The sequence below is a fragment of the Cotesia typhae genome, unplaced genomic scaffold (genome assembly GCF_013202065.1).
Source record: "Cotesia typhae breed Kobodo isofemale line unplaced genomic scaffold, CoteBio_Ctyphae contig_44, whole genome shotgun sequence".
Classification (NCBI taxonomy): domain Eukaryota; kingdom Metazoa; phylum Arthropoda; class Insecta; order Hymenoptera; family Braconidae; genus Cotesia; species Cotesia typhae.
In genome coordinates, this window is record NW_027423753.1 from 953,608 (window position 1) to 975,676 (window position 22,069).

A 22,069-nucleotide genomic window follows, 5' to 3' on the forward strand; every position below is an offset into this window, starting at 1 on the left:
CTTATTAAATATTAATTACTCCAAACTACTACAATAAAAAATCTTTTAATTAAATTTATATCCAACATTTATTTAAATAACTGTATAAAATAAAAAAAGCTTAATATTATTATAATTATTATTTTATATATATATATATATATATATATATATATATATATATATATATATATATATATATATATTTATATTTATATATGTAATATAGAAATCACAATTACGTAAACTCTAATATTTAAACCTGGATATGTAATGTGAAAGCTAATATTACAATTATAAGTAATGTAATACAGTAAAATATGATACGACTGAATAGAAAAGTTATTTACAGTAATTTAAAATATAAACATGTGTTAGTGTCTATCTATTGATAGTACAGTATTGAAGTCTAATGTAAAATCTTCAATATTTAATAATTAATAATTTAACGCAGTGCGGAGTGGTCTTTGTAGTAGTAGTTGTGCTGACACGGATGGCATCGCGCGGAGAGGCCGAGTCACATGAGATCCTCGGAAAGAAGACGGCGAGGATCGATGTCGGGCATCAAAGCCATGGCTCCTTCGGCGTCGGGATCCGACCCGACAGCGATAACTTCAGGCTGAGGAAGGTCCTCGACGGCTTGTGTGTTGCCGGCGGCGTCGAGCAGCGCTGGGTCGGCGGTCGCCTCGGCCAGGTTGGTCACCGATTTGGACTTAACACACTGGAAGTCGACGTGACGACTCTTGGCCTCCTCTTTTTCCCAAGACATGTGGATAAAAGGTCGCTGGACGTAATTATAAATGACCTCGGCACGTCCACCCGCTCGCTTTTTTATTTTTTCTTTGTAAGTCGGGTAGCCCTCGATACCAAGACGGATCTTTTTTAATCCACGCTCTTTCATTACTTGCTTCGCTACGTCACGGTTTTCTATATACTTGAAGAATCGGTACATCGCTGTGCTATTTACAGCTGAAAAAAAAAAAAATTAATAATACTTAGCAATAATTTTATTTATTTATACTTGCTAGTTAATTATTAAATATACAGACGGACCATTATAAAAATTTTTTTATCTGTTATTTTTAGTATATTTATTTCTTAAAAATTATTTTTTATAGTTTATAATAATATTGATAAAAAAAATTTTTTTAAATAACCAATAATATTATTTTTTTATTTCTTCATTAGAGAAGAAATAAAAAAGTATTAAAATTTATTTATTTTCAATACTTTTTAATTAAAATTATAACAATAAAAAACATACTTTGCGAATATTCTTCACCCATTTGTGGAGGATATTCTTCATCCCAATCAACCAAATCATCTTCAAGCAAAACCACAATATGACATTCTCGATCTCCCCGTCTAGCACTGTTGACCATGAGCGGTAAAATTAAATCCTCTAGAAAAACTTCAAATTGACAGCGAGCTCCTTCATTAGACAGTTCGTGTAATAATCCTCCTTTTAAAAAATCAAATTACTTAATTAAAAAAAAAATTAGTTCAATAAAAAAAAAAAATAAACAATAGTTTTAAATCCTTACTCAAATTCTGACACTTGACAGTATTGGCATCAAAAGGTACCAGCAGATAATCACAAGCCTCTCTCAGCTCTTGGACCGTGACCGTCGGTGGACAGCGAATAATTCCTCCCTTGTAGTACTCGAGGATCGCGCGGAAAACCATCGCGGAAATTCCCTCCGCGACTTCATACTCCCCTCGCTCGTTCGGCTGAGCGAAATCTATCCCCGAGCTGAACATCCGACCCAACATCGTGTTTGGGTGAGCGGTAAACAGCGAGGGGTCCAAGATGAATCTCGTGTTGTCGACAATCAGAGTTATGCGATCATCGCTTTGCTGGTTCCCCGACAAACCTCCCACACTTGTCTGGTTCCCGTGATTCTGAGGTTGACTCTTTCCTATTCCTAATGTCGGGCGCATTCTAAACAAATTTATTTTACAACAAAATTAATAATTTATAATTTATAATTAATAATAATAAATTAAAATTATAAAGACCAATTTTTTAGCTGCAAAGAGCGAAGAGTTAAGTTTTGATTTATTTTCTTAGGAAAAAAATTTTTTTTTTTTTTTTAAATAGTTCTCCTGTTTATGATACTGAAGTTGACAGACATTAGAAATTTTTTTATAATTGCACAGCAATTAAATTATTATGAAAAAAAAATTTTTTTTAATTTCCACTTGTGAAAATTAAAAAAAATTAAAAATGCAATTTTTTGGAACAAATCTTTTTGTTAAATAAAATTAAAAAATTGTCAACTGACAGCTAACTTGAATGTCATAATTAATGAATTATGCTAACTTCAATATCATCCTCGTATTTTGTTTTACCTTAGACTCTGATAATAATTTTTATCTCCTTCACCAAAATCATATGACCGACATCTACGAATAACATTACTTCCAGATTTATTGTTAATCTCCATCTTCTGTTGCTTGTGAGTTACCAAACAAGACTTGGGTATCGGAGAAGTTAAACTACGTGCAAGCATTATGTTTTACCTTACACTTTAATTATACGACTGCTTCTAACAATCCGCTATTAACTATTATTAATAAATTAATTCATCACCAACCTATATAAATAATTTTAATTGCGTCATTAATTGTAATATTTTTAATTATAATACCCAGAGTTTTTGCTCAATAAATTCTGACAGTTGTCAAAGAATTAATACTGAAGTTTTAATTTTTTTTCATTTAATTAATTTTTTTTTTAATTTATTAAAAACAAGTTTTAAAAAATTTCTTCAGTATTAATAATTAATAATTATTTAATTTTTATAATTAAAAATAATAAATAAAAAATTACCTCAAATTATTTTTACAAACACGTAATCGTCCACGTCCATCAGTTTCCTTGCAATCAGTCTCAGTATCACTACTGCTGTCTTGAAGATAATTTGAACGGTCAGCAGGATTTGACATATCAGACCAGCTGGAAAAAAAAAAAAAAAAAAAAAAATAAGTTATGTAAATAAATAATAACATTAGAGATAATTAAATTATTATTATTATTGAAATAAATATATTAATATTTAGATATTAAACATCTAAATTTTTTATAATCTATAATTTAATTTATAACCTATTGCTATTGATATCACCTAGTTGACAAATGACAGCAGAGGATACTTGAGCAATAAAATAAATAAAATGACTAACAATAAAAGTAACGAGCTGAATTGTCAACAATGAGTCTATTAGAAGGAGTAATTAAATTGTCGTTGTACTTACATACTAGACACTGGAAAGTAACACTGTAGTTTGTTACGAAGCCAACGCGAGGATGAGCAAATTTCGAACCCGCAAATTTCGTTGTTTGAGTCGTTAACTGATGACTGAACGATAGAGAGTTTACAGTTCTCCATATAATAAAAGTTATTTTCAATACATACACACATCTGCTATCTTTTTCTTTGTCAAGCGCCAGAGTAGTTTGAAAATTATCCGCCAGGGTGCGCGGTAGTGCAAATTTCAAATTTCAGCTGATTTTGATGGACATTTTTTTTTTTTTTTTTTTTATTAAAAAAAAATTATAAAGAAAATTAATTAAGTTTAATTAATTAAATTAAAAAATAGTCAAGTGCTTACTAGTTTAATAGTTATTAATTAAATTATTTTTTTAAATAATTTAAAAAATAATTTTTTTTAATTATTTTTGTATTAATTAAATTACAACAAAAAAGATATTTCTAAAAATTACACTTATAGTTATTCAAGTTTTTTACAGGTAATTTTTTTTTTTTTTTTTTTTCATTTATCAACAATTAAATAACTATAAAAAATTTTTACTAAAGAAAAATGTCTAGAGATTAAAAAAAATCACAAGATTAAATATTTTTTTCATCAAAAAATTGTTAGAAGTCAGCTGATTTTAATTTAATACAAAATTAAGGTTCATGGGATCCAAGACGTGCATTACAGCAAGGACAGTAATGGTTAACTGCTGCGAAGCAGTCCCCACAGTACGCGCATGGAACACAGAGGCATAATCTAGAAGAAAAGTAATTATAGTAAGTACCAAAATTATTTATTTTACACTATTAAACAAATTGAATTATTAATATAAATTAAATACCCTAGAAGACAAAGTATCATGGCAAAAATATGAGTCTTGGTGCTTGCTTCAATTTCAACTCTTGTTGAAATGTCGGCGCTGCAGTGAGGGCAGATTAGTCGCACTGAATCGGGACCAAAAGTCACAGGTCTTATTTGAGTAACAACTAAAAAAAGGAAAATAAATTAATTTAATTATTAAATCGCAATTTTTTACAGTTAAAAATTGAATGAAGAAATATTTTTTATACCTGGACCCGGTGCATGTGTAACTGGTGGATAGTCGGGGTTATAAGCAGGAGGAGGATTAAATTCTGGTGCTGGTGGTGCTTGTCCAGGATAAGGATACATTGGCTGTGGTTGCGGTTGGTAATTTGGATAAATCGGCTGATTATTGAACCCCGGTGGTGGAGGATAATAACCAGGTTGAGGCATTCCTTGATTATTCATTTTTGGAAGTCACTGGTGAGTTTTTTTTTTTTTTTTTTTTTTTTTTTTTTTTTGTGGTAAAATAAATTTATTGTTAAATTTACAGGTAAAGACACTTAAATACGTTTATGCTCAATCAAAACCAGATGTACTGATAATTGTGAGTAATGTACGTCATCATCAGCCTATTTTTATTTAATTACACTTCTGGATAAGCTTTTAATTATCATTACTACTTATCACTTCGAGGTAACGATTGAGCGATAAAAAATAATTCTTGAGACGTTTATAAAAATATTTTATAGATTAGTAGAACATATTTTTCTTAAATTAAAAATTTATTTTTCTGTAAGTAAATTAATGCTTTTAAAAATGATTTAAAAGTATTTAAATAATTTTACTGTCATATTTATTTAGATTTTTAAATTATACGAATTAAAAAATAATATTAATTAATAATTGTATGTACATCAGCATAAAAATTGATTAAATTCTTGTAGGATTATTGATTGGATAGTAGTAGAAAATAAATATAAATTATCAATTTTCACAGGATCCAAGATATTGCTCGCATGAAGGGCAGTAATGTTTCTTCACTAAGCAGCCGTCTATACAATAAACACAAGGAGCGCAGAACCAGCATCTGAGAAGAAAAAAATTGTGATAAATCAGAGCTTTAACAAAGAAGACTACTCTCTTTAAAAAAAAAGTATTGACAATCTCATGATAATATTTCTTAAAAAAAAAAAATAGAGAAATTTTTTTATACTTATGATTTTAGGAATTTTTAATTTAGTAGAAAAATATTAAGTATAATCTTACTGGAAGAGACAGAGTAGCAATGCAATCATGTGAGTTTTCAAGTTTGGTTCAGTTTCAACTCTCGTTGAAATTTCAGCACGACAATGAGGACAAGTGACATGCATTGATTCAGGGCCATAGTTTACGGCTGGCTGAACTAGAGTGACAACTGTAAAAAACTTCCGGTTGTAAGTATTTTATTTATTATTTATTATTGTTATATAAAATTGACAAGTAGATGATAAATTAATTTTTTAAATTAAAAAAAATTTTTTTTAGATGTTTTAATAAATTTGTTTGTTTAAAATAAAATAATGGAATTTAAAATAAATTTACCAGGTTCAGCAGTGGTCTGAAGTGGCTCCGAAGTATATGGAGGCGGTGGAGGAACTTCTGGAGCCGTGGGATGCGGATAAGATGGTTGCGAAAAATCTGGCTGAAGATTCGGATAAATTAGCTTTGTAAATCCCGGCTGTGGTGGATAAGGCGACACTTCTGGGTTCATTTTTACAAAAGATTAATTTTTTAAAAATAAATATTCATAAAAGAAGAAATTAACCATGAACGTTTAAAAATAAACTATTTAATTCAACGGACGCAGATACTCGAACGTCTGCGTTCAATCGCAATTAGAAGCCAACTGATGTTCGCGGTATGAATATTATGTCATCGGACTATTTTTACACATCATTGCAATTGCACTTATCACTTAATATCAGCAATATTAAATTGATGCTGAAAATATTCTGTGGTAAAAAATAAGACGTCATTTTTTCAACCATATAAATTATAAAATTACTTTATTCGCATATTTGGCATAACGGTATTTTTTTTTTTTTTTTTTTTTTTTTTTTTTTTTTTATTACATAATCTAGTGCGTGTTTTGGTTATTACAGAGACACTAATTAAGGTGAAGCATAAAGCTAAATAATAAATATATTTTTTTTTTAATTTTCACAGGCTCCAAGGTACTGATTGCAAGAAGGGCAGGTGTGTTTTTTAACCAGACAACTGTCATTGCAATAAACACATGGTAAGCAAATCCAACATCTAGAAAAAAATTTTTTTTATTGATAATATAATTATTATTATTTAATTTAATTTAATTAACTTACTGGAAAATACATAACAATAGAGCAATTAGATGAGTTTTAGTGTTTGCTTCAGTTTCAACTTTTGTTGAAATATCTGCGTGACAATGTGGACAATTTAATCGCATTGATTCCGAGCCATAATTAATATTTTGCTGGATTACAGTAACACCTAAAAAAATTTTTTTTTAATTTTTAATTATTATTATTAATTTTTAAGCTCGCCAAAAAATATAATAATCATAAATAAATAAATAGATAATAATAATAATAATAAATTATATTTTAAATTTTTAAGAAATTATAATTTATTTTTTTTTGTAATATTTAAAATATTTAATATCTATCCTTGTCTCTAAAATTAACCAGCTTTATATTGTTTAATAAGTGCAAGGTAAAATGTGTTTATAATAATAGTAACAATAATAACATATGTTGCTGCTAGAAAATATATTTAGTCGTAAATAAATTTTTCACGTACACTAACCAGTCATTAATTCAATTTCTAGTTATAAAAGAACTATTTCCAAGAAAATAAAGCTTGATTCTTGGTAATTACTGCAGTAATATAAACTGAGTTTGTTAAGAATTATTATTATTATTATTATTCGTTTGTTTATTTATTGTGTCAGAGATTACGTGTCTAAATTTAAAGCAAATAAGAGTAAGAAGAAAATAAAAAAATTTATTGTACCTGGTGGTTGATTGTTCATGTTTTCTAAATATTTTTTTGAATTTAAAATATTTTTTATTTGTAAACGGAGACCGAAGTGCTCGATATCAGTATCAGCTATACAGACTGACTGATGGGAATGGTGTAGATAAATTCCTTGGGCTATTTATACTCTTTTTATTTATTACTATTATTATTATTGTTTGCACTAATCTTGATGGTAAATATTTTATTTCTTTTATATTTTTTCTAGATTAAAATTTTTTTTTTTAAAAAAAATTTATTAAATAATTTTTTATTAATGAAAATTTAATATTCTTCTTATTAAAAATTAAACTAAAAATAAAGAAATATAAAAAAAGGTTTTTAATTAAAAAAAAAAATAATTAAATACACGCATTACAATATTTAATAATTCAGTATATTTGTTCATAAAAATTTTAACAGCAAGGTGAATATTATTTTTTCAACGTGTAGTCATAAAAAATTTTTTTTTTATTTAGACAATAAATATTTATTGAAATATTATTTTTTTTTTCCCCAGTGTAATATTTATATTTATATAATATAGAAAGTGTTTGAATATTTAATAAAATCAATAAAGTTACTAGGACATTGAAGGCAATTAACTCAAATAATTGAGTAAATGCCTAGTAATCTTTACAAAGCCGTATTGGAAAAATATCTTTAGCGAAGATAAAAAACGGACAGAAAGCTTTTAGCTTGTAAAAAAAATATTCAAAACTTTTAAATTAATAATCTTAACTCTAGGCACTTATAAGTAGAAAAATTAATGTAGTTTCTGGTATTTAAAAATTAAAAAATATAATCTAATTATTTATCATTTCAGGAAAATGAATTTATCATTTAATGGCGCAAATGCATAAGCATTTCTTAAGGAATTAAATAAATTCGACGAACGGAATATTAAAATGTGAAATATTAATTTTCGTAATTTCCGAGGTATTGGTTGCATGATGGACAGTAATGTTTCTTCACCAAGCAGCTGTCTATGCAGTAAGGACTCGGAGCGCAGCACCAACATCTGAAAATTTAATAGATTATTTATTGACAGAAAAAAAATTTTTTTATTTATTTATTTATTTATTTATTTATTTATTTATTTATTTATTTTTTTTTTTTTTTTTTTTTTTTCCAGAGTAAGGAAATCAATAAAGTGAACAAAGAGAAGTATAATAATTGACGGTAGTAATTAAGAATTCACCGGATATTGAGAGATGATCATAACAAGTGACATTCCTGTACGTATTTTAAAATAATAATAATTAGTGATACAAAGTTATGTAAGATTATTTTCTAACAGCTGTTTAATTTTTTTCAGAAGCTATTTTTAAAAATTTTTTGTTAGTATAATGATGTCAGAGACGCGACATTTGACGCTTGACCTTTTGAGGAAATTTATGGAGCGAAATAAAAAGGTCAGTTGTTAGCTTCCATAAGATGAGTTTTATTGTTATGGATATTTTCTTACCCGACAAGACAAAGCAGCAGAGCAAAGAGATGAGTTTTGGTACTCGGTTCTGTTTCTACTCTTGTGGAAATATCTACGTGACAATGAGGACAGCTCAATCTCATTGTATCTGGTCCAAAGGTTGTTTGCTGGATAAAAATTACTCCTGAAAAATGAGTAAGCATTAATTATTATTTTTATTATTAAAAAAATTAATTTTACGACTTTATAATTATTAATTAATATTTAATTTTTGGAAGTTATTATCATTATTAAAAATATAAATAAAAATGACAATTTTTAATGAAATAAATAATAATAAAATAAAAATAATTACCAGGTCCTGGAGGAGGTGGTGGAGCTCCAGCACTGTAAGGTGGTGGTGGAGCGAATCCAGGTGGAGGTAATTGAACACCCGGTCCAAGAGGTACTCCATGTTTATCCATATTTCTTCTTCAAAATCTAAAACTGATCAGACCAAAAATTTACTTCTGAGCAAAAAAGAAATAACAAATTTAAATAGAGTACGAATGGACTTGATAAGACTAAATAGCAGGCACCTGATAAAAACAGGTACGCGCAATGATATCACCAGTACATTTAGCCGGCATTATATCAGCGCCTTATCATTATCGTGCTCAAGTACTGATAATACGATTAAAGATTGTGTTTATAAAAATATTTTTTGTTCTACGTCTTCCGTATCATTGGCCTTGGGCCAGACTGTTACTTTCAGGTTTATTTAATAGACCCACTAATCTACATAGATAGACTTAATTACGGCATTTAAAATTTTTAATTTGCTGATGAGTATAAGTGTATTACATGTTTTGAGTGAATATTGAATGACTAAGTATTGATTCGGTGTAATGAAATATTATCTTTCTTTTCGAAAGCATTCGTATTATTGTACAGACGTCATATGAGTCATTATTTTATTTACTTTATAAATATGTCGTGTTTTCGTATATGTTCATGGTATTACACATTATGACGTATGTTTAGAGAAATTGAGACTTTTTACAAAACTTAATAATTATTTAATCGACTCTTTTTTTTTTATTCTAGTAATTTTTATACAAAAATATTTTAAAAATCATTTAAAAAAAAATTTTCAGTGATTAAAGTTTTATAAATTATTTAAATAATTTATAATGATTATAAAAAAATATTATTAATAATTATTTCTTCTTTAATTTAATTAATTTATTAAGAAAAAAATTTATTTTAATTAAATTATTTAATCTAAAAATTTTTTAAATAAAATTTTTATTTCTTCTAATTTAAAGAAATTAAAACTTCTTTTATAAAAAAAAAAAAAAAAAAAAAAGTCTGTTTGTAAACCTTGTTTTTCCTCGTGTAAAAAACTAATCAATAAGCAAGATCTGTTGATAATTTTTTTTCCTTTAATTTAAAAAATCCGCATTTTAAATTCAAAGTAAAAATTAGGACCGGGTAATAAATTTCTTCACAAAATAAAATAATTGAGTTTTGTAAAAATAAATAAATAGAAAGCAGTTGACAAAGATTGGGCGTTAGCATTAAAAAAGACTGTCCTTATACACGCATGTGCTCATATATATAAAAATATATATAACTAAGGATCAATGAAATTCTGTTTGAAAAACCAACAAAGAAACAGGCCGGTTTTGCCGAGTTAACACTCCAAGATTCACCGTATCCACCTGTTAATCACCTAATATGTGTAATAAAACAAATAACTATCAAAAATCCCAATAATTATTATAGTAAAATTAATTCCAGGCTCCCAAGGTCTTCTTCAAAGCAGTGGCTCTCAACCGGAATTTGATGTTTTGTCGGAAAATAATTAGAAATGTAAAAAAAAATTAAACACAATAATTAATAAATACTGAAGTGAGCTGAACTGTCAATTTTTTTATTTTTTAACAAATATATTACAAGAAAAAAAAATTATTTATTTAATTTTCACACGTGGAAATTTTTTTTTAATAATTTAATAGCCAAAAATTTTCAGTCCAGTTGGCTTCAGTGTTTTAAATAATTAAAAATAATTTAATTTAAAAAATATTCCAGATCTCTAGCAAGATTTTGTCTAAATTTAAAATTGAAGAGTGGCAAAAGATCTCATTTATTTATCACTTCAATAGTTGGATTCTTGTGGACAATAATAAACTAATGTACTTGCTAGTGCGCAATTGTGTTACGTAAAAAAGCGATAAGCTAAAACAAAAATTGGTAAGCAAACATCATTTTATTTTTAATATTATAATTTTATAAAATTTATTACCGCGAGTCAATTAGTAGTTTAGTCACCGTCTCACTGTCTAGACATTTATAGTCTTCTTACTTTCTCTTGCAATTTATTAAATTAAATTAAATTAAATTATCTTGTCTTTCTGATGCAATTTAAATGTATTTTATTTGTTTTGTTGCAGGTCATGTATTACTGGGTAACTCAAGCCGCAGATATGGTAAGTAACTTTTATAACTCGGATTTTAATTTTTAAAAAATTAATACTCCAATAAAATACTTACGTGGCTCTGTTTGAGGTTCTAAGTAAGCTTCCTGGACGGAAATGTCTAAATATATGAATGAAAGTATATTACAGAGCAATTTTTATGATATTATAAATTATATTACAAGGATTGACGAAACGCGGAGAGATGCGTGTCTATACTGAAACTGTTCCTGCAAGTTTCTATATATTCATTATATAGCTATACTGGTGAGTCTTTTGTATGTTACATATATTTTGTACTGCCTGTGCCATGACTCACTGTACTTAACTATACATTCTATACGTTATAATATTCTTTCTACCTACTTTTTATTTTCTCTTTTCCGTTGGGGTCTTTATTCAATGTGAATGCAAGCATTCTTGCTGGCAATAAAAATTTAACTGGGTTTTATCGAAATTTACCTTTTAATTTTTTTTGGTCTTAATCTAAAATTTTAATTTTTTTTTTTATCAAACTTGAGATTTTTCAAATTTTTCAAATTTTTTAAATGTTAAATTTAATTATTTAATTTTTTAAAATGATTATTTTATTTTTTGCCTTTTGCTTCAATTATTGATTTTTAAAACTGAAAAATAATCTTATTAATTATAATTATTGATAATTTCAATGAAAATATTTTTAAATTAACAAATTTGCATCACATTAAAATTAATAGTCACTAAATAATTTTTTTATTTTATTTTAACAAACAAATTAGTTAAAAAAAAAAATTATTTAAAAAAAATTTCAATTTTTAAAAATTTATTTCTTATAAAAATGATCAAAAATCAATTAAATTAATTTTTCATCAACTTTTTTAAAAGACATAATAATTATTAATTTATTGATAAATAATTTTCAATTAAAAAAAATTTTATAATTACATAAATGACTGTTGTAGTAAAAAAAAAAAAAAAAAAAAAACCAAGTAAATTTTTTTACAGTCAATCTCTCAGTCAATTAAACGAGAGATTTATTTTTTTTTTATTTTTTTTAATTTTTTATACAAATTGAGGCACAATTTGTGCTAGAGTTATTCAATTATTGAATTAATATTTCACAATAGTAAATATTTAATTTGTTTAATTATTATTTTTATCATTAAAAGTTTCAAAAAATAACGTTATATATATATAAATATATAACATTGTCATGTTAATGATATTATTAGCAGGTAACGAGATACTTTGTCGTTGAGCTCACCTATACATATGTATAATAATTAAAATAATAATAATTGTTAAAAATACAAAGATTCGAATAAAGTCGTCAGTATGTAAAAACAGGTAAATAGGCACGATGATTTAACGATGTAAATACAATACAATAAATAACAAAGATCGTAGCAAAAAAATGATCGGAATATTAATTATAAGGCAACTCGGCTAACTATCTAATATTTACACGAATTATTCGTCCACGTTTTTATCATTTCTTCAATTACTTTTAAACTTTTACTTCATTAAATATAATACGATCTTATTTCGTTATTTGTCATTAACATTTTACTCTTCAATTAATTAATTAATTAATTAATTAATTATCATTATTATTATTCAGTTAAGTTAAAAGAACCACTGTTCGCTATGAAACATATTTCTTTCTCGTCAATATTTTTTTTTTTTTTTAAGTTTTTCCAGTAAATTTTTATAAAAAATATTCCTCATGTGATCATACTTCGTCGGAAGCTAAAAATTCTTTCTCTGCTGGAGACGATGATGTTTTATTGTCGTTTCTTTCTCTTTCGTCTTCTTTCATTTGCAATGCAACTGCAGACTCGAGTACGCGAATTCTTCCTTCGTGCTTCACGATAACTGCTTTAAGTTTTCTTATCTCTTCGGAGAATTCTTTTATTATATCCTCCTGTTTAAAAAAAAAAAAATTTTATTAAAATTAAATAATAAAGTCATAATTTATATTATTAACAAAAGAAGAAAAAATTTGTGTGATATTTAATTTAAAAAAAAAAAAAAAAAAAATACATACAAAGTTAGCATTATTCTGCGATGAATTTTGTGCATTAGCTCCAACTTTAGTACTTTTACCAAGTACATTAGCTTTTTTAGTACATTTCAATTCGCTTTTAGACGCTGTAGGTTGATAACCATCTCTTAAAGAAATTAAAATAGGTTCTGCGTCGGTACCAGCAGCCCATTCTTCAGCAGAAATTGCTGCAGTATCACCAGGTGTGTCAGGATATAAATCTTCTTGAAATAATTCAGACTGTAAAAAAAAACAAAATTTTTAATTTAACAATTTAGTAAAAAAATTTAATCAATTGCAGTAAAAATAAAAATATGAAATCACCTTTCTTGGTACGGTCATTGAAATAACTTGGCAGAATCCCGAATTGTTTAAACGATAAAATCGACTAATTTCACAACTATTAACGTCACAGCCGCGTTTTGGCATCATTCCGATACCACGTTGTGGATCGGGTGTTTGGAAGGTATTGATATAATGAACGAATGGCGGTTCTGGAGTGATTTCAAAGTACCGGATAACAGAGTCGCCCTTGCCGCATAAGTAGACAAGACTGGTGTCTGGGTCGTACAGAGGGAACATTACTCCGTTGCTGGTGTCCAGTTCAACCATAACTATTGGTTCTCCTAGCATATCTGGTGCCCGCAACGAATACTGACGCTCAGACATTTTGCTGAATCCTGTCGTGAATATTAAACCGCCTCTGTAATTTAATATTTATTTTTTTGTTTTAGTTTTAACTACCATAATTGCTGTAAAACAGATGCGTAATTAAAAAATGACCTTGTATCTTGTGAATTACTGACATTTTTGAAGATATAAGTTCACTCCGAGATTACACTCACTGAGACCTTTCATTTGAATACCCACATCAATTTTTCATATATATATATATATATATATATATATATATATATATATATATATATATATATATATATATATATATATATATTATATATATGTATATATTAAAAATATATAAAAAATGCATGTGGGTACTCAAATGAAAGCTCTTGATGAGTGTAACATCAGGATGAGCTTAAATCTTTAAAAATGTCAATATTTAAAAAATTACAGAGCAATTTAACAAAAGTCATTATTTAATTAAGCAAAATTAAATTTTTTTATATTTTTAAAATTACCTCAAAAATATCGCTCTAGTAGCTTTACTTCCTTCATGAGCAATAGCTTCCTCCAGGACTTCACCCGATCTGGGATCGACAATCCGTATTTTTTTGTCTTTACAGGTAGTGACGAGCCTCGAGCCGTCCCAATTCCAGCAGGCCGAGTAGACGACATCAGGATGGCAGTTTATTTTGACAACAGCTTCTCCGGTGCCGACGTTCCAAATTATCACGAGATTGTCGGAGCCCGCGGTCAGCAGGACGTTGAGCGCGGTCGGGTGCCATAACACCAGGCCAACTCGTCGCTGATGGAGCTGCAAGTCGACGACCGGCTCCGTGAGCGTACGCGAGATCCCACTGTCTGGAATCTGCCAAACTTTCACCACGCAGTCCTCTGAGCCAGAGGCGATGACGTTGTCATTGTGTGGGCACCAGGCAATATCTAAAACAGGACCTTTGTGGCCGCCGACCAGTGGATGATCTGCGGATATCCTGCCCACCTGATAAGGACATCAATTAGTAATTCTTATCATGAATGAACCAGGAAAGTGAATAAAATTATCTTTATTTTATTGTTATTGTTATTTTTGAGTAAATAAATAACAGAAGTTTAAATCAACAAGTCTTTCAGCGATTTTTAAAATTTAAATGCTTGTTTTAAATTTAAATAAAATTCAAGGTCTGTTGATTTTAAATTAAATATTTAATATTTTTAATTTTATTAAAAAATAAATTAACAATTTATTTTTAAAAAATAAAATTTCTTTATAAATTTCTGGAGGTAAAATTTTATTAAGAAAAATAAAAAAAAAATGACAGATGTTTATTAATTTTAGTAAAATAATTTTTTTAACAATTAAATTATAATAAAAAAAAATTCCATATGTAAAAATTAAAAAGAATTAAAGTGCGAATTTTCTTATACTAGCTTAGCTGTCATAAAAATTCCCAGAATTTTCAGATGTCTACTAATTTAATTATCATAAAATGAAAATTAATGTAGCACATATTTAATTTAATAATTTTATAAAAAATAAATTAGAAAAAAAAAAAATGGAATTTTTTTATTAAATAAAATAAAAAAATTGTCAAGTCTGTTAACTTAAATGTGACATCATAAAATAAATATAAAAAAAAAAAAAAAAGAAAAACGTCGGCAAAGTAAAGTATTATTAATATAAAACAGGTGAACAAAATAAAATAAATAAAATACCTTATTGTGTGGCAAAACAATAAAAGCACCACCTCCAGCAGATTCAACAATGATAGCCAAAAATTTGGGGTTAACAGCACAAAAGGTAGAGTCCCAGGAGGATTTAGACACTCTGATATTGTCGTAACATTGCTCCCTTTTCAAAGATGTTCCGTAAACGTGGCGGAATTTGCTGCTACGTACCACGCGAAACGACATGTCTATTATTTACCTGAATAAAAAAAACCCATGGATATATTAATACAAACTTCAAACAATAATATATATATCAACACACACATACATACATAGATGTACCTATTTCTCTAAAAGCGGTGTTTCAATAAAAGTCACAAGCATAGAACTGACATAGAATATTATCGTCAGTGATCACAGTCGTTACTCACAATCACAATCGTCGGAATTCTAACCTACAACCGCTCGAATTCGCTGGCAATAAATAAATAATAATATCTCCAGAGAGGATTCCTCGGCCGGCTTATTTTTAAATATCTAGATACATCATTTATTAACAAATAAATGTTACGTAGCCACTTGGGGCGTGGGCGTCGCGTAGATCATCCCCTGAGACTTTTTTTTATAAATAGACACTCCAAGTTCCCCACTGCCCCGCACGCACCGCCAAATGTATCATGTATGTGAGTATTAACTATATATAAATATAAATATATTTATGTGCGTTCAAATTTTTTTTTTTTTTTTTTTTTATTTCACTTTAATTTAATTTTTTTTTTTTTTTTACTTTTTAGTTTGATTGCGGAAAAATATGTGAGATATTAAATTGATGGGTATTATGAGGAAAGTTAACTGGAGTTAACAACTGTACACTCTGATGTACAATTTAGATTTATTTATATGTAGTGTATCAGTGAGACTACATGCACTTATGGATTTTATGTGTTGCTAATTGCCTAACGCGGTCTTGAATTTTTTTTATAAAGAGTTTTTACATTTTTTTAGAAGAAAAAAAATTTTAATGTGAGTATTAAACAGCTGGTAATATTTTTTATTTTTTTTAATAGTAAAAAATTACAATTTTTATCTATTTTTTTTTTTTTTTTTAATTAAAATTTTATATAAAAAAAAATTTTACATTTCTTCTTTAAATAATTATTTTAATTTAAAATTAATATAATTATTTATAAAATTATTATTATTTTTAAATTAATTTTTGACATTTATTAATTTAAAATTAAAATAATTATTTAAAGAAGAAATGTAAAATTTTTTTTTAAATATTTAATTAAAAAAAAAAAATCTTTAAAGTAAAAACTAAAAATAAATATTAAATAAAAATATTTTTATAAATTCTGAGAATTACAGGCTAGTAAATAAATAAATAAATTAAATAAATTAAATTAATAAATTATTAATGAATAAAAAAAAAAAGTGTAAATATTAATGAGTTTATTCTGAAGTTTGATTTGGTTATAAAGTAGGCCATTGTTTTTGGCGGCTCATTTTAACAGGGTCAAATGGGCATTTATTCTTCTCACGTGAAATTGGACACCGAAACTTTTAAACTAACAAATTTAAAAAGACCTAGATAATAAATATACATTTTATCGGAATTAATATAAATTCTATTGAAAAAGATAATTTCTATCTATACTACTAACACTCCGTCGGTTTCAACGCACACAGAAATTTTTTTCTATAAATTATTAATAAACATTTCCTCGTCTTCATGGTCATTAGTTTTATTTTTAATCGTTTAAATATTACGTGCAAGCATAATTTCTTCTATAAAATTTCCAGTCACTAAATTAATTTAAATTTAAAGAAGAAAATTAAATTATAAAAAGTATGGAAATTTTTTAGAATTTTTTTTTTAATAAAATAAAATTTCACTTTTTAAAAAATATTTCTTCTTTAATAAATATCGGCTCTAACTAGTATTAAAAAAAAAAAATTACTTACTTTAAAAATATACTGAAGTAAAAATCCAGAAAATTTCTTCACAAAAATTCACTTAAAAAAATCCCATTACATTGAAAATAAATCTAAGTACACAAAAAAATTTTTAAAAACTAAAATTTAACGTGTTCCACGCATCTCGTATTTTTGGCAACTATAAGTTCGCAACCCACGGGCGATTTATAATTTTAAACGTACTACGTACACATATGTAAATATATGTATATATAGAGATATAGATGTATATAATAATACATATGTAAACGTATTTGCCGACTTACAAATAAAAGCTCATTCGTTCCCTCATCCTCTTAACTTAAAACTGCTCTTTACACACTCGTGGTGAATAATTTAAACAGACACCGAGTGGTGGCGCAAATGCTAACGAAAAACCGGAAACCCTCATCAAACACCTTATTTGGCAATGTTCACCCCTACTTAAAAGCTCATCCCTAAACAATTACTTATTTTATTTTAATCTTATAATTATCATCTTCGCTTATTGGATCGAATGAGACAAACTTACTCCACTAGACAATTTTATAATTAATCTATGACTCAAGTGTACAATCATCGAATATAATTATATGTCGCATTAATTAAATGTCTGGTTTAAATTTATTAAAAAATTATCTATATTAAGAGAATAAAAATTTTTTATCCAGGATATTTATATGACAAAAATCGGTTTTTTTAAGTAATATTTAGTGTCGTTGCAATTTGTGTCTTATGAAGAAATTATCTTGTATCTTGTCTCAACTGCTGGCATTAAATTTCAATTAAAAATTCGTTGATTAATATATTTTGTATTTTTAATAATAATAATCAGTATAATTATTGAAAAAAAAAAAAAAAAATTAATTATTCTAATACATTTAAATTTAATGTAAAAATAAATTACGTTAATTAAAACGTACCAAGAAGAATAATAAAAATAATAAAATAAATTTTTATCTTCTGTCAGTTTTTCCAACACCTCGTTTGCCTGAAAACAAATGCTTAGGCATTTTTGTACCGATGAAGCGATCAGCTTCACCCTTAAGACCTTTCTTCGCGACCTTCTTTCTGATAGCTTTGTGAGCGATATTCTTCAGCTTAGATTTCATCTAGAAAAAAAAAAAAAAAAAAAAAAAAAAAGATTAAAAACCAAACACAGTTGGAAAATTTGAAAAAAATAGTGGGAAAAAAAAATTACCACAACATCCTTGACACCCATCTCATCTCTGGCAGGTCTTGAGCTGCTGCGGGCGCGAGAAGTCGAGACCACGGACTCGACGCGTTGCTTCTTACGAGCTGGACCAGATAACGAGCGAGATCTTCCTCGAGTCTTGGTGAAGTGGGCATCTCCGGTGTCTTCCATATCAACGCCGAGACCTTCCATCTGGTCTCGCAATTTACGAACACTTCTGTCGCGACCGCGAGCTACTGAGGTTCGTGGCATTACTGGTTTTGTAGATTGTTTGTTGACAAGCGATTCTTGCTTGTCTATTGCTATCTTTTCACGGATCTGTTGGGCCATCGCACGGATATCTTTCATTGTTTCTGTTAATTCTGGTACCTTGTAGTCGTAAATTCCTGAAGCGATTCTTAATTCTTCAGCTCTTTCTAATTCATTTAGTTTCTAGAAAAAATATAAAACAAAATTATTAATAATTATTAATAATAACAATAATTCCAAAATTTATTATTATTATTAAATAAGTTTTTTTTTTAATCTAATTTTTAATAATAATAATAACAACAATAAAAATGTATTTGTTTATTATTATTATTATTATCATCATTAATAAATAAAAATTTATAAATTAATAAATCATAAAAAAAAATATTTACATCAAATATTTCAGGATCAATATAATCAGCAATATTGTGTCCTTCCCAAATTTCAGGAATAATATCATACTTCTGATCGCCTTCAATATCATAATTCTTCTTCAAATCAAGAATATAATCATCTCCCATTTCTTCTTCAATATCGCGCTCCAACTTGCGTTTACGTTCGGCTTTTTCAGCAGCAACTGCTTTTTTCTGCAAAACACTAGCAGGAATGCAAGGCGGACGTACTTTGCTGTCTCTAGGAGCAGGAATTGCGACATGGAGACGGTTCAGCAGACCTTCCACTTTCTTGGTCTTGACCTTCTGGTCGACCCGGAAGGACAACAGTCGTTCGCAAGCCTCATGTTTAACCTCCATCACTCCTTCCTCGGTGAATGTACTCATCGCCAAGACGGGAATATCGTATTCCTCGAATTTCTTTACGACTTCACGCTTGTCAGCGGACAGCTCGTCCAGGCCCACCACGTCGATTTTGTTCGCGACGATTATCAGGGGCTTGTTGGCGAAGAGCGGCTTGATCGACTCGAAAAGCTTCAGTTGCTCTTCTAGAGTATGACCGCATTGCTCAGATAAATCGCAGACGTAAAGAACTGCAGCTCGCAAGTGTGCCAAAGCTGTTACTGCTTGCATTTCAATCACGTTACGGTCTTCCAATGCGTGATCTAGGATTCCAGGGGTGTCAATTACTTGCCAGCGTAAGTATTTGTAGTCTGTGTGACCTACGTACAGTGATTTTGTTGTAAAAGCGTACGGTTGGACTTCTACTTCTGCGCGAGTTATCTGAAATTGATAAAAAAAATTTTTTTTTCTATAATTCATTTGTTAAAAAAATTCTAAAATTTTGTACTGTAATAATTATATATATAAAAAAAAAAAAAAAAAAAAAAAAAATACCTTGTTAATAAAACTACTTTTTCCGACATTAGGAAACCCACAGATAATAATAGTCCTTGTATAAGGATCAATGCTAGGTAAACGAGCTAAATGCTGACGAACTTGCTCCAAATAAGTCAAATTAGCAGCTTGTCGCTTCATAATGGTGGCCATACGACCCAAGGCCGCTTTTTTGAGCTGTTTACATCTGTAGAGAGAGTCTCCGTACTTGAGAAGACGAACGTAATCCTTGGCAACACTGAAAATGGCCGATAAAAAAATAAATTGAGTGAATTATGAATAAAAAATAATTAAATCAGAACTTTTTTAATAAAAGAAAATTCTAAAAATTTTTAAACGTTGGCTAATTTAATTTTCATATATTAAATTTAAAGATCAAACTTACTTATCAATTAAATGTCTTGCAGTATTTGTTTGTCCCAGAGCTATTTTGTAATGATCCTTGTCGTACAAGACGTTCATCAAGTCCGCGTAGAAAGGGTGGACATCATCGAGCTTCGGGAACTCCTGGATAATCTTAGACAGACGGTCGTGGAAACTCTGCTGGGAGAATTTAACCTTGCGGGTGTAAAATGCCCGGATTCGGGATATTTTGTAATTTTTGTGAATTACTGTCGGGGTTTTTCTTTGAGTTCGAGATAAAATTATATCGATGAAATCCTGAAAAATAAAATATTTTAATAACCTCCTGCTTAACCAACATTATGGAAAAACAATTAATGCTAATTGTATTTTTATTTATTTAACAAAATTATATTTACCTTTGCCGTAGGGACTACAGTGATTTTTTTAAAGTTGTACATCGACATCTTGGCTTGTTTTATTTAATTATTTAAATGATTAAACACTACTCACAAGAAACTCACGTGGTGATGTGAATTTCATTTGATGCCTAACCTATAAATTATAAATTGCCAGCCGATGTATTTTTCATAGTTCACAAAGAGTAAAAAATGCGCACGCTCAATCAGGTGGAATGAAAATACTCTGTTGATAATTTGTAAAATTACTATAACGCCATCTGCAAGTAACTTGTGTCACTATATTTTGAATTTTTGGTAATTATGCTTTGCGCGCCCTCATTTTGAAAAAAATTTCACTACTATCAGCTGACCAAATCATAAACTGAATAAAAATGGTAAGTAAAAAAGGTTTTTTTAAAAAATTAAACTTAGAATTTTTCAAATTATCCACATGACAAATTTTTTTTTAATGAAAAAAAAAAAAATTCTAAACATTTTGAATTGTTTTAATTGTTTTAAAAATTTTGGTGACAAATTAAAAAAAAAAATTGACGTAGAAATCTAAAATTTGTTCCATTATTAAGCTTCAGTCAAGAGATATTAATAAATATTGAAGTCGGTAGACCGAAAACTAATATATTAGTACCAATTCATTATTTCAAAGTGTTTTGCTGATAAAATCATCATCAAAATAGGAAGTACAATTTAATTCCATTGTTGACTGAATGGTAATTAGATTAATTTTTTACGGAAGCAATGAGTCAGTGGTTTTATCGGTTATAAAAGGGAAATAAAATTTGAAGTTAAAATTCAGTTGATATAAAAACACTATTTTACAAATATATATATATATTTTTAAAAAGCAATTTTCGAAAATGGCGGATAAAAAATTATTTTTTATTATATCTTTGTTCCTTCGTCTGGTCAGCGCCCAAGCTCTTGTTAAAAATGTAAGTTTTTAATTTTATAAATTAAAAATTTTCTATTAATATTTTTTTTTTAGAAAACATACTTATCTTTTTTTAATTACAGCTTACTTACAGTGGATTTTCCTACAAGTGCGCAAATGAATCAGTCGATGTTTTCCTCGACCAGAAAAGAAATACCGAGGTTAATATTTACACTTCTGTTGCGGAAAATGAGCGGTATGAAAATAAAAATACAGAGTGCTCTAAATATTTTCCAATGCGAATTCCACCCGAAAAAATGAGAGCACAATTTAAATTTGACACGTGCTCAAAAGGAAATCACAACTTTGCGGTGTTTGTTAATGAAATTAGTACTGGATTTATTTTACATCGATTTAATATCAGCTGTTAAAAAAATTAATTGCACTATTGTCAATTTTTTT

General features: G+C 27.7%; 8 protein-coding genes and 3 long non-coding RNA genes across 17 annotated transcripts; 4 read left to right on the top strand and 7 right to left on the bottom strand.

Moving 5' to 3' along the window:
• Positions 1 to 199: 199 nt before the first annotated feature.
• On the bottom strand, positions 200 to 3,397 carry LOC141529060 (BTB/POZ domain-containing protein 10-like). Its single transcript, XM_074245406.1, has 5 exons — positions 3,238 to 3,397; positions 2,813 to 2,938; positions 1,524 to 1,921; positions 1,244 to 1,441; positions 200 to 948 (listed from the first exon to the last, which is right to left on the bottom strand). The coding sequence occupies exons 1-5, from the start codon at positions 3,369 to 3,371 to the stop codon at positions 497 to 499; spliced, it is 1,308 nt and encodes a 435-aa protein (XP_074101507.1). The 5' UTR covers positions 3,372 to 3,397; the 3' UTR covers positions 200 to 496.
• A 300-nt stretch (positions 3,398 to 3,697) lies between these two features.
• Positions 3,698 to 4,509, bottom strand: LOC141529061 (lipopolysaccharide-induced tumor necrosis factor-alpha factor homolog). Its single transcript, XM_074245407.1, has 3 exons — positions 4,311 to 4,509; positions 4,082 to 4,226; positions 3,698 to 3,996 (listed from the first exon to the last, which is right to left on the bottom strand). The coding sequence occupies exons 1-3, from the start codon at positions 4,507 to 4,509 to the stop codon at positions 3,894 to 3,896; spliced, it is 447 nt and encodes a 148-aa protein (XP_074101508.1). The 3' UTR covers positions 3,698 to 3,893.
• LOC141529069 (uncharacterized) lies at positions 4,087 to 4,719 on the top strand. Its single transcript, XR_012479513.1, has 3 exons — positions 4,087 to 4,208; positions 4,279 to 4,524; positions 4,595 to 4,719. It is a non-coding gene; the product is annotated as an uncharacterized LOC141529069 (long non-coding RNA).
• Positions 4,720 to 4,880: 161 nt separating this feature from the next.
• Positions 4,881 to 5,929, bottom strand: LOC141529063 (uncharacterized). Its single transcript, XM_074245408.1, has 3 exons — positions 5,626 to 5,929; positions 5,311 to 5,458; positions 4,881 to 5,131 (listed from the first exon to the last, which is right to left on the bottom strand). The coding sequence occupies exons 1-3, from the start codon at positions 5,792 to 5,794 to the stop codon at positions 5,029 to 5,031; spliced, it is 420 nt and encodes a 139-aa protein (XP_074101509.1). The 5' UTR covers positions 5,795 to 5,929; the 3' UTR covers positions 4,881 to 5,028.
• LOC141529068 (uncharacterized) lies at positions 5,801 to 8,043 on the top strand. Of its 2 annotated transcripts, none has more exons than XR_012479511.1 (3): positions 5,801 to 5,941; positions 6,250 to 6,322; positions 7,904 to 8,043. It is a non-coding gene; the product is annotated as an uncharacterized LOC141529068 (long non-coding RNA). The 2 variants fall into 2 exon arrangements; XR_012479512.1 differs by lacking the exon at positions 5,801 to 5,941 and adding an exon at positions 5,975 to 6,112.
• On the bottom strand, positions 6,112 to 7,217 carry LOC141529066 (uncharacterized). The gene is made up of 3 exons (XM_074245413.1): positions 7,075 to 7,217; positions 6,405 to 6,552; positions 6,112 to 6,339 (listed from the first exon to the last, which is right to left on the bottom strand). Exons 1-3 carry the CDS (start codon positions 7,091 to 7,093, stop codon positions 6,237 to 6,239), a joined length of 270 nt encoding a protein of 89 aa, XP_074101514.1. The 5' UTR covers positions 7,094 to 7,217; the 3' UTR covers positions 6,112 to 6,236.
• On the bottom strand, positions 7,453 to 8,992 carry LOC141529065 (uncharacterized). Its single transcript, XM_074245412.1, has 3 exons — positions 8,862 to 8,992; positions 8,546 to 8,690; positions 7,453 to 8,098 (listed from the first exon to the last, which is right to left on the bottom strand). Exons 1-3 carry the CDS (start codon positions 8,968 to 8,970, stop codon positions 7,996 to 7,998), a joined length of 357 nt encoding a protein of 118 aa, XP_074101513.1. The 5' UTR covers positions 8,971 to 8,992; the 3' UTR covers positions 7,453 to 7,995.
• LOC141529067 (uncharacterized) lies at positions 8,562 to 14,379 on the top strand. The gene is made up of 7 exons (XR_012479510.1): positions 8,562 to 8,701; positions 8,865 to 9,097; positions 10,289 to 10,360; positions 10,580 to 10,741; positions 10,942 to 10,977; positions 11,057 to 11,232; positions 14,239 to 14,379. It is a non-coding gene; the product is annotated as an uncharacterized LOC141529067 (long non-coding RNA).
• Coro (protein coronin) lies at positions 12,427 to 17,377 on the bottom strand. 3 transcript variants are annotated; one of them, XM_074245403.1, is made up of 6 exons: positions 17,249 to 17,377; positions 15,329 to 15,539; positions 14,134 to 14,615; positions 13,313 to 13,691; positions 12,992 to 13,228; positions 12,427 to 12,868 (listed from the first exon to the last, which is right to left on the bottom strand). In XM_074245403.1, the coding sequence occupies exons 2-6, from the start codon at positions 15,524 to 15,526 to the stop codon at positions 12,677 to 12,679; spliced, it is 1,488 nt and encodes a 495-aa protein (XP_074101504.1). In that variant the 5' UTR covers positions 15,527 to 15,539; positions 17,249 to 17,377; the 3' UTR covers positions 12,427 to 12,676. The 3 variants fall into 3 exon arrangements, with proteins under 3 accessions (XP_074101504.1, XP_074101506.1, XP_074101505.1); XM_074245405.1 differs by lacking the exon at positions 17,249 to 17,377 and adding an exon at positions 15,626 to 15,773; XM_074245404.1 differs by lacking the exon at positions 17,249 to 17,377 and adding an exon at positions 15,616 to 15,751.
• A 475-nt stretch (positions 17,378 to 17,852) lies between these two features.
• On the bottom strand, positions 17,853 to 20,871 carry Non1 (nucleolar GTP-binding protein 1). Of its 3 annotated transcripts, none has more exons than XM_074245401.1 (7): positions 20,737 to 20,871; positions 20,361 to 20,635; positions 19,976 to 20,213; positions 19,079 to 19,861; positions 18,441 to 18,866; positions 18,163 to 18,351; positions 17,853 to 18,004 (listed from the first exon to the last, which is right to left on the bottom strand). In XM_074245401.1, the coding sequence occupies exons 1-6, from the start codon at positions 20,782 to 20,784 to the stop codon at positions 18,196 to 18,198; spliced, it is 1,926 nt and encodes a 641-aa protein (XP_074101502.1). In that variant the 5' UTR covers positions 20,785 to 20,871; the 3' UTR covers positions 17,853 to 18,004; positions 18,163 to 18,195. The 3 variants fall into 3 exon arrangements, with proteins under 3 accessions (XP_074101502.1, XP_074101503.1, XP_074101501.1); XM_074245402.1 differs by having other exon boundaries at positions 17,887 to 18,007; XM_074245400.1 differs by lacking the exon at positions 17,853 to 18,004 and having other exon boundaries at positions 18,032 to 18,351.
• Positions 20,872 to 20,971: 100 nt separating this feature from the next.
• On the top strand, positions 20,972 to 22,038 carry LOC141529064 (uncharacterized). Of its 2 annotated transcripts, none has more exons than XM_074245410.1 (3): positions 20,972 to 21,113; positions 21,383 to 21,668; positions 21,751 to 22,038. In XM_074245410.1, the coding sequence occupies exons 2-3, from the start codon at positions 21,594 to 21,596 to the stop codon at positions 22,036 to 22,038; spliced, it is 363 nt and encodes a 120-aa protein (XP_074101511.1). In that variant the 5' UTR covers positions 20,972 to 21,113; positions 21,383 to 21,593. The 2 variants fall into 2 exon arrangements, with proteins under 2 accessions (XP_074101511.1, XP_074101510.1); XM_074245409.1 differs by having other exon boundaries at positions 20,975 to 21,113; positions 21,303 to 21,668.
• The last annotated feature ends 31 nt before the right edge of the window (positions 22,039 to 22,069 follow it).

Coding starts and splice junctions, on each gene's coding strand:
- LOC141529065 (XM_074245412.1), bottom strand. CDS start 8,970: ATGGATAAACATGGAGTACCTCTTGGACCGGGTGTTCAATTACCTCCA. Junction 8,691..8,861: donor ACCACCTCCTCCAGGACCTG/GTAATTATTTTT, acceptor CTCATTTTTCAG/GAGTAATTTTTATCCAGCAA. Junction 8,099..8,545: donor CTGCTGCTTTGTCTTGTCGG/GTAAGAAAATAT, acceptor TTAAATTTTCAG/ATGTTGGTGCTGCGCTCCGA.
- LOC141529063 (XM_074245408.1), bottom strand. CDS start 5,794: ATGAACCCAGAAGTGTCGCCTTATCCACCACAGCCGGGATTTACAAAG. Junction 5,459..5,625: donor TCAGACCACTGCTGAACCTG/GTAAATTTATTT, acceptor AGTTTTTTACAG/TTGTCACTCTAGTTCAGCCA. Junction 5,132..5,310: donor TTGCTACTCTGTCTCTTCCA/GTAAGATTATAC, acceptor TTTTCTTCTCAG/ATGCTGGTTCTGCGCTCCTT.
- LOC141529064 (XM_074245410.1), top strand. CDS start 21,594: ATGGCGGATAAAAAATTATTTTTTATTATATCTTTGTTCCTTCGTCTG. Junction 21,669..21,750: donor CCCAAGCTCTTGTTAAAAAT/GTAAGTTTTTAA, acceptor TTTTAATTACAG/CTTACTTACAGTGGATTTTC.
- Non1 (XM_074245401.1), bottom strand. CDS start 20,784: ATGTCGATGTACAACTTTAAAAAAATCACTGTAGTCCCTACGGCAAAG. Junction 18,867..19,078: donor TTGATCCTGAAATATTTGAT/GTAAATATTTTT, acceptor TATTTTTTCTAG/AAACTAAATGAATTAGAAAG. Junction 18,352..18,440: donor TGGGTGTCAAGGATGTTGTG/GTAATTTTTTTT, acceptor TTTTTTTTCTAG/ATGAAATCTAAGCTGAAGAA.
- LOC141529066 (XM_074245413.1), bottom strand. Junction 6,340..6,404: donor CTATTGTTATGTATTTTCCA/GTAAGTTAATTA, acceptor ATTTTTTTCTAG/ATGTTGGATTTGCTTACCAT.
- LOC141529061 (XM_074245407.1), bottom strand. CDS start 4,509: ATGAATAATCAAGGAATGCCTCAACCTGGTTATTATCCTCCACCACCG. Junction 4,227..4,310: donor TACACATGCACCGGGTCCAG/GTATAAAAAATA, acceptor TCCTTTTTTTAG/TTGTTACTCAAATAAGACCT. Junction 3,997..4,081: donor ATGATACTTTGTCTTCTAGG/GTATTTAATTTA, acceptor CTTTTCTTCTAG/ATTATGCCTCTGTGTTCCAT.
- Coro (XM_074245403.1), bottom strand. CDS start 15,526: ATGTCGTTTCGCGTGGTACGTAGCAGCAAATTCCGCCACGTTTACGGA. Junction 13,229..13,312: donor CAATGACCGTACCAAGAAAG/GTGATTTCATAT, acceptor TTTTTTTTACAG/TCTGAATTATTTCAAGAAGA. Junction 12,869..12,991: donor CGCAGAATAATGCTAACTTT/GTATGTATTTTT, acceptor TTTTTTAAACAG/GAGGATATAATAAAAGAATT.
- LOC141529060 (XM_074245406.1), bottom strand. CDS start 3,371: ATGGAGAACTGTAAACTCTCTATCGTTCAGTCATCAGTTAACGACTCA. Junction 1,442..1,523: donor TGTCAAGTGTCAGAATTTGA/GTAAGGATTTAA, acceptor ATTTTTTAAAAG/GAGGATTATTACACGAACTG. Junction 949..1,243: donor GGGTGAAGAATATTCGCAAA/GTATGTTTTTTA, acceptor TTTTTTTTTCAG/CTGTAAATAGCACAGCGATG.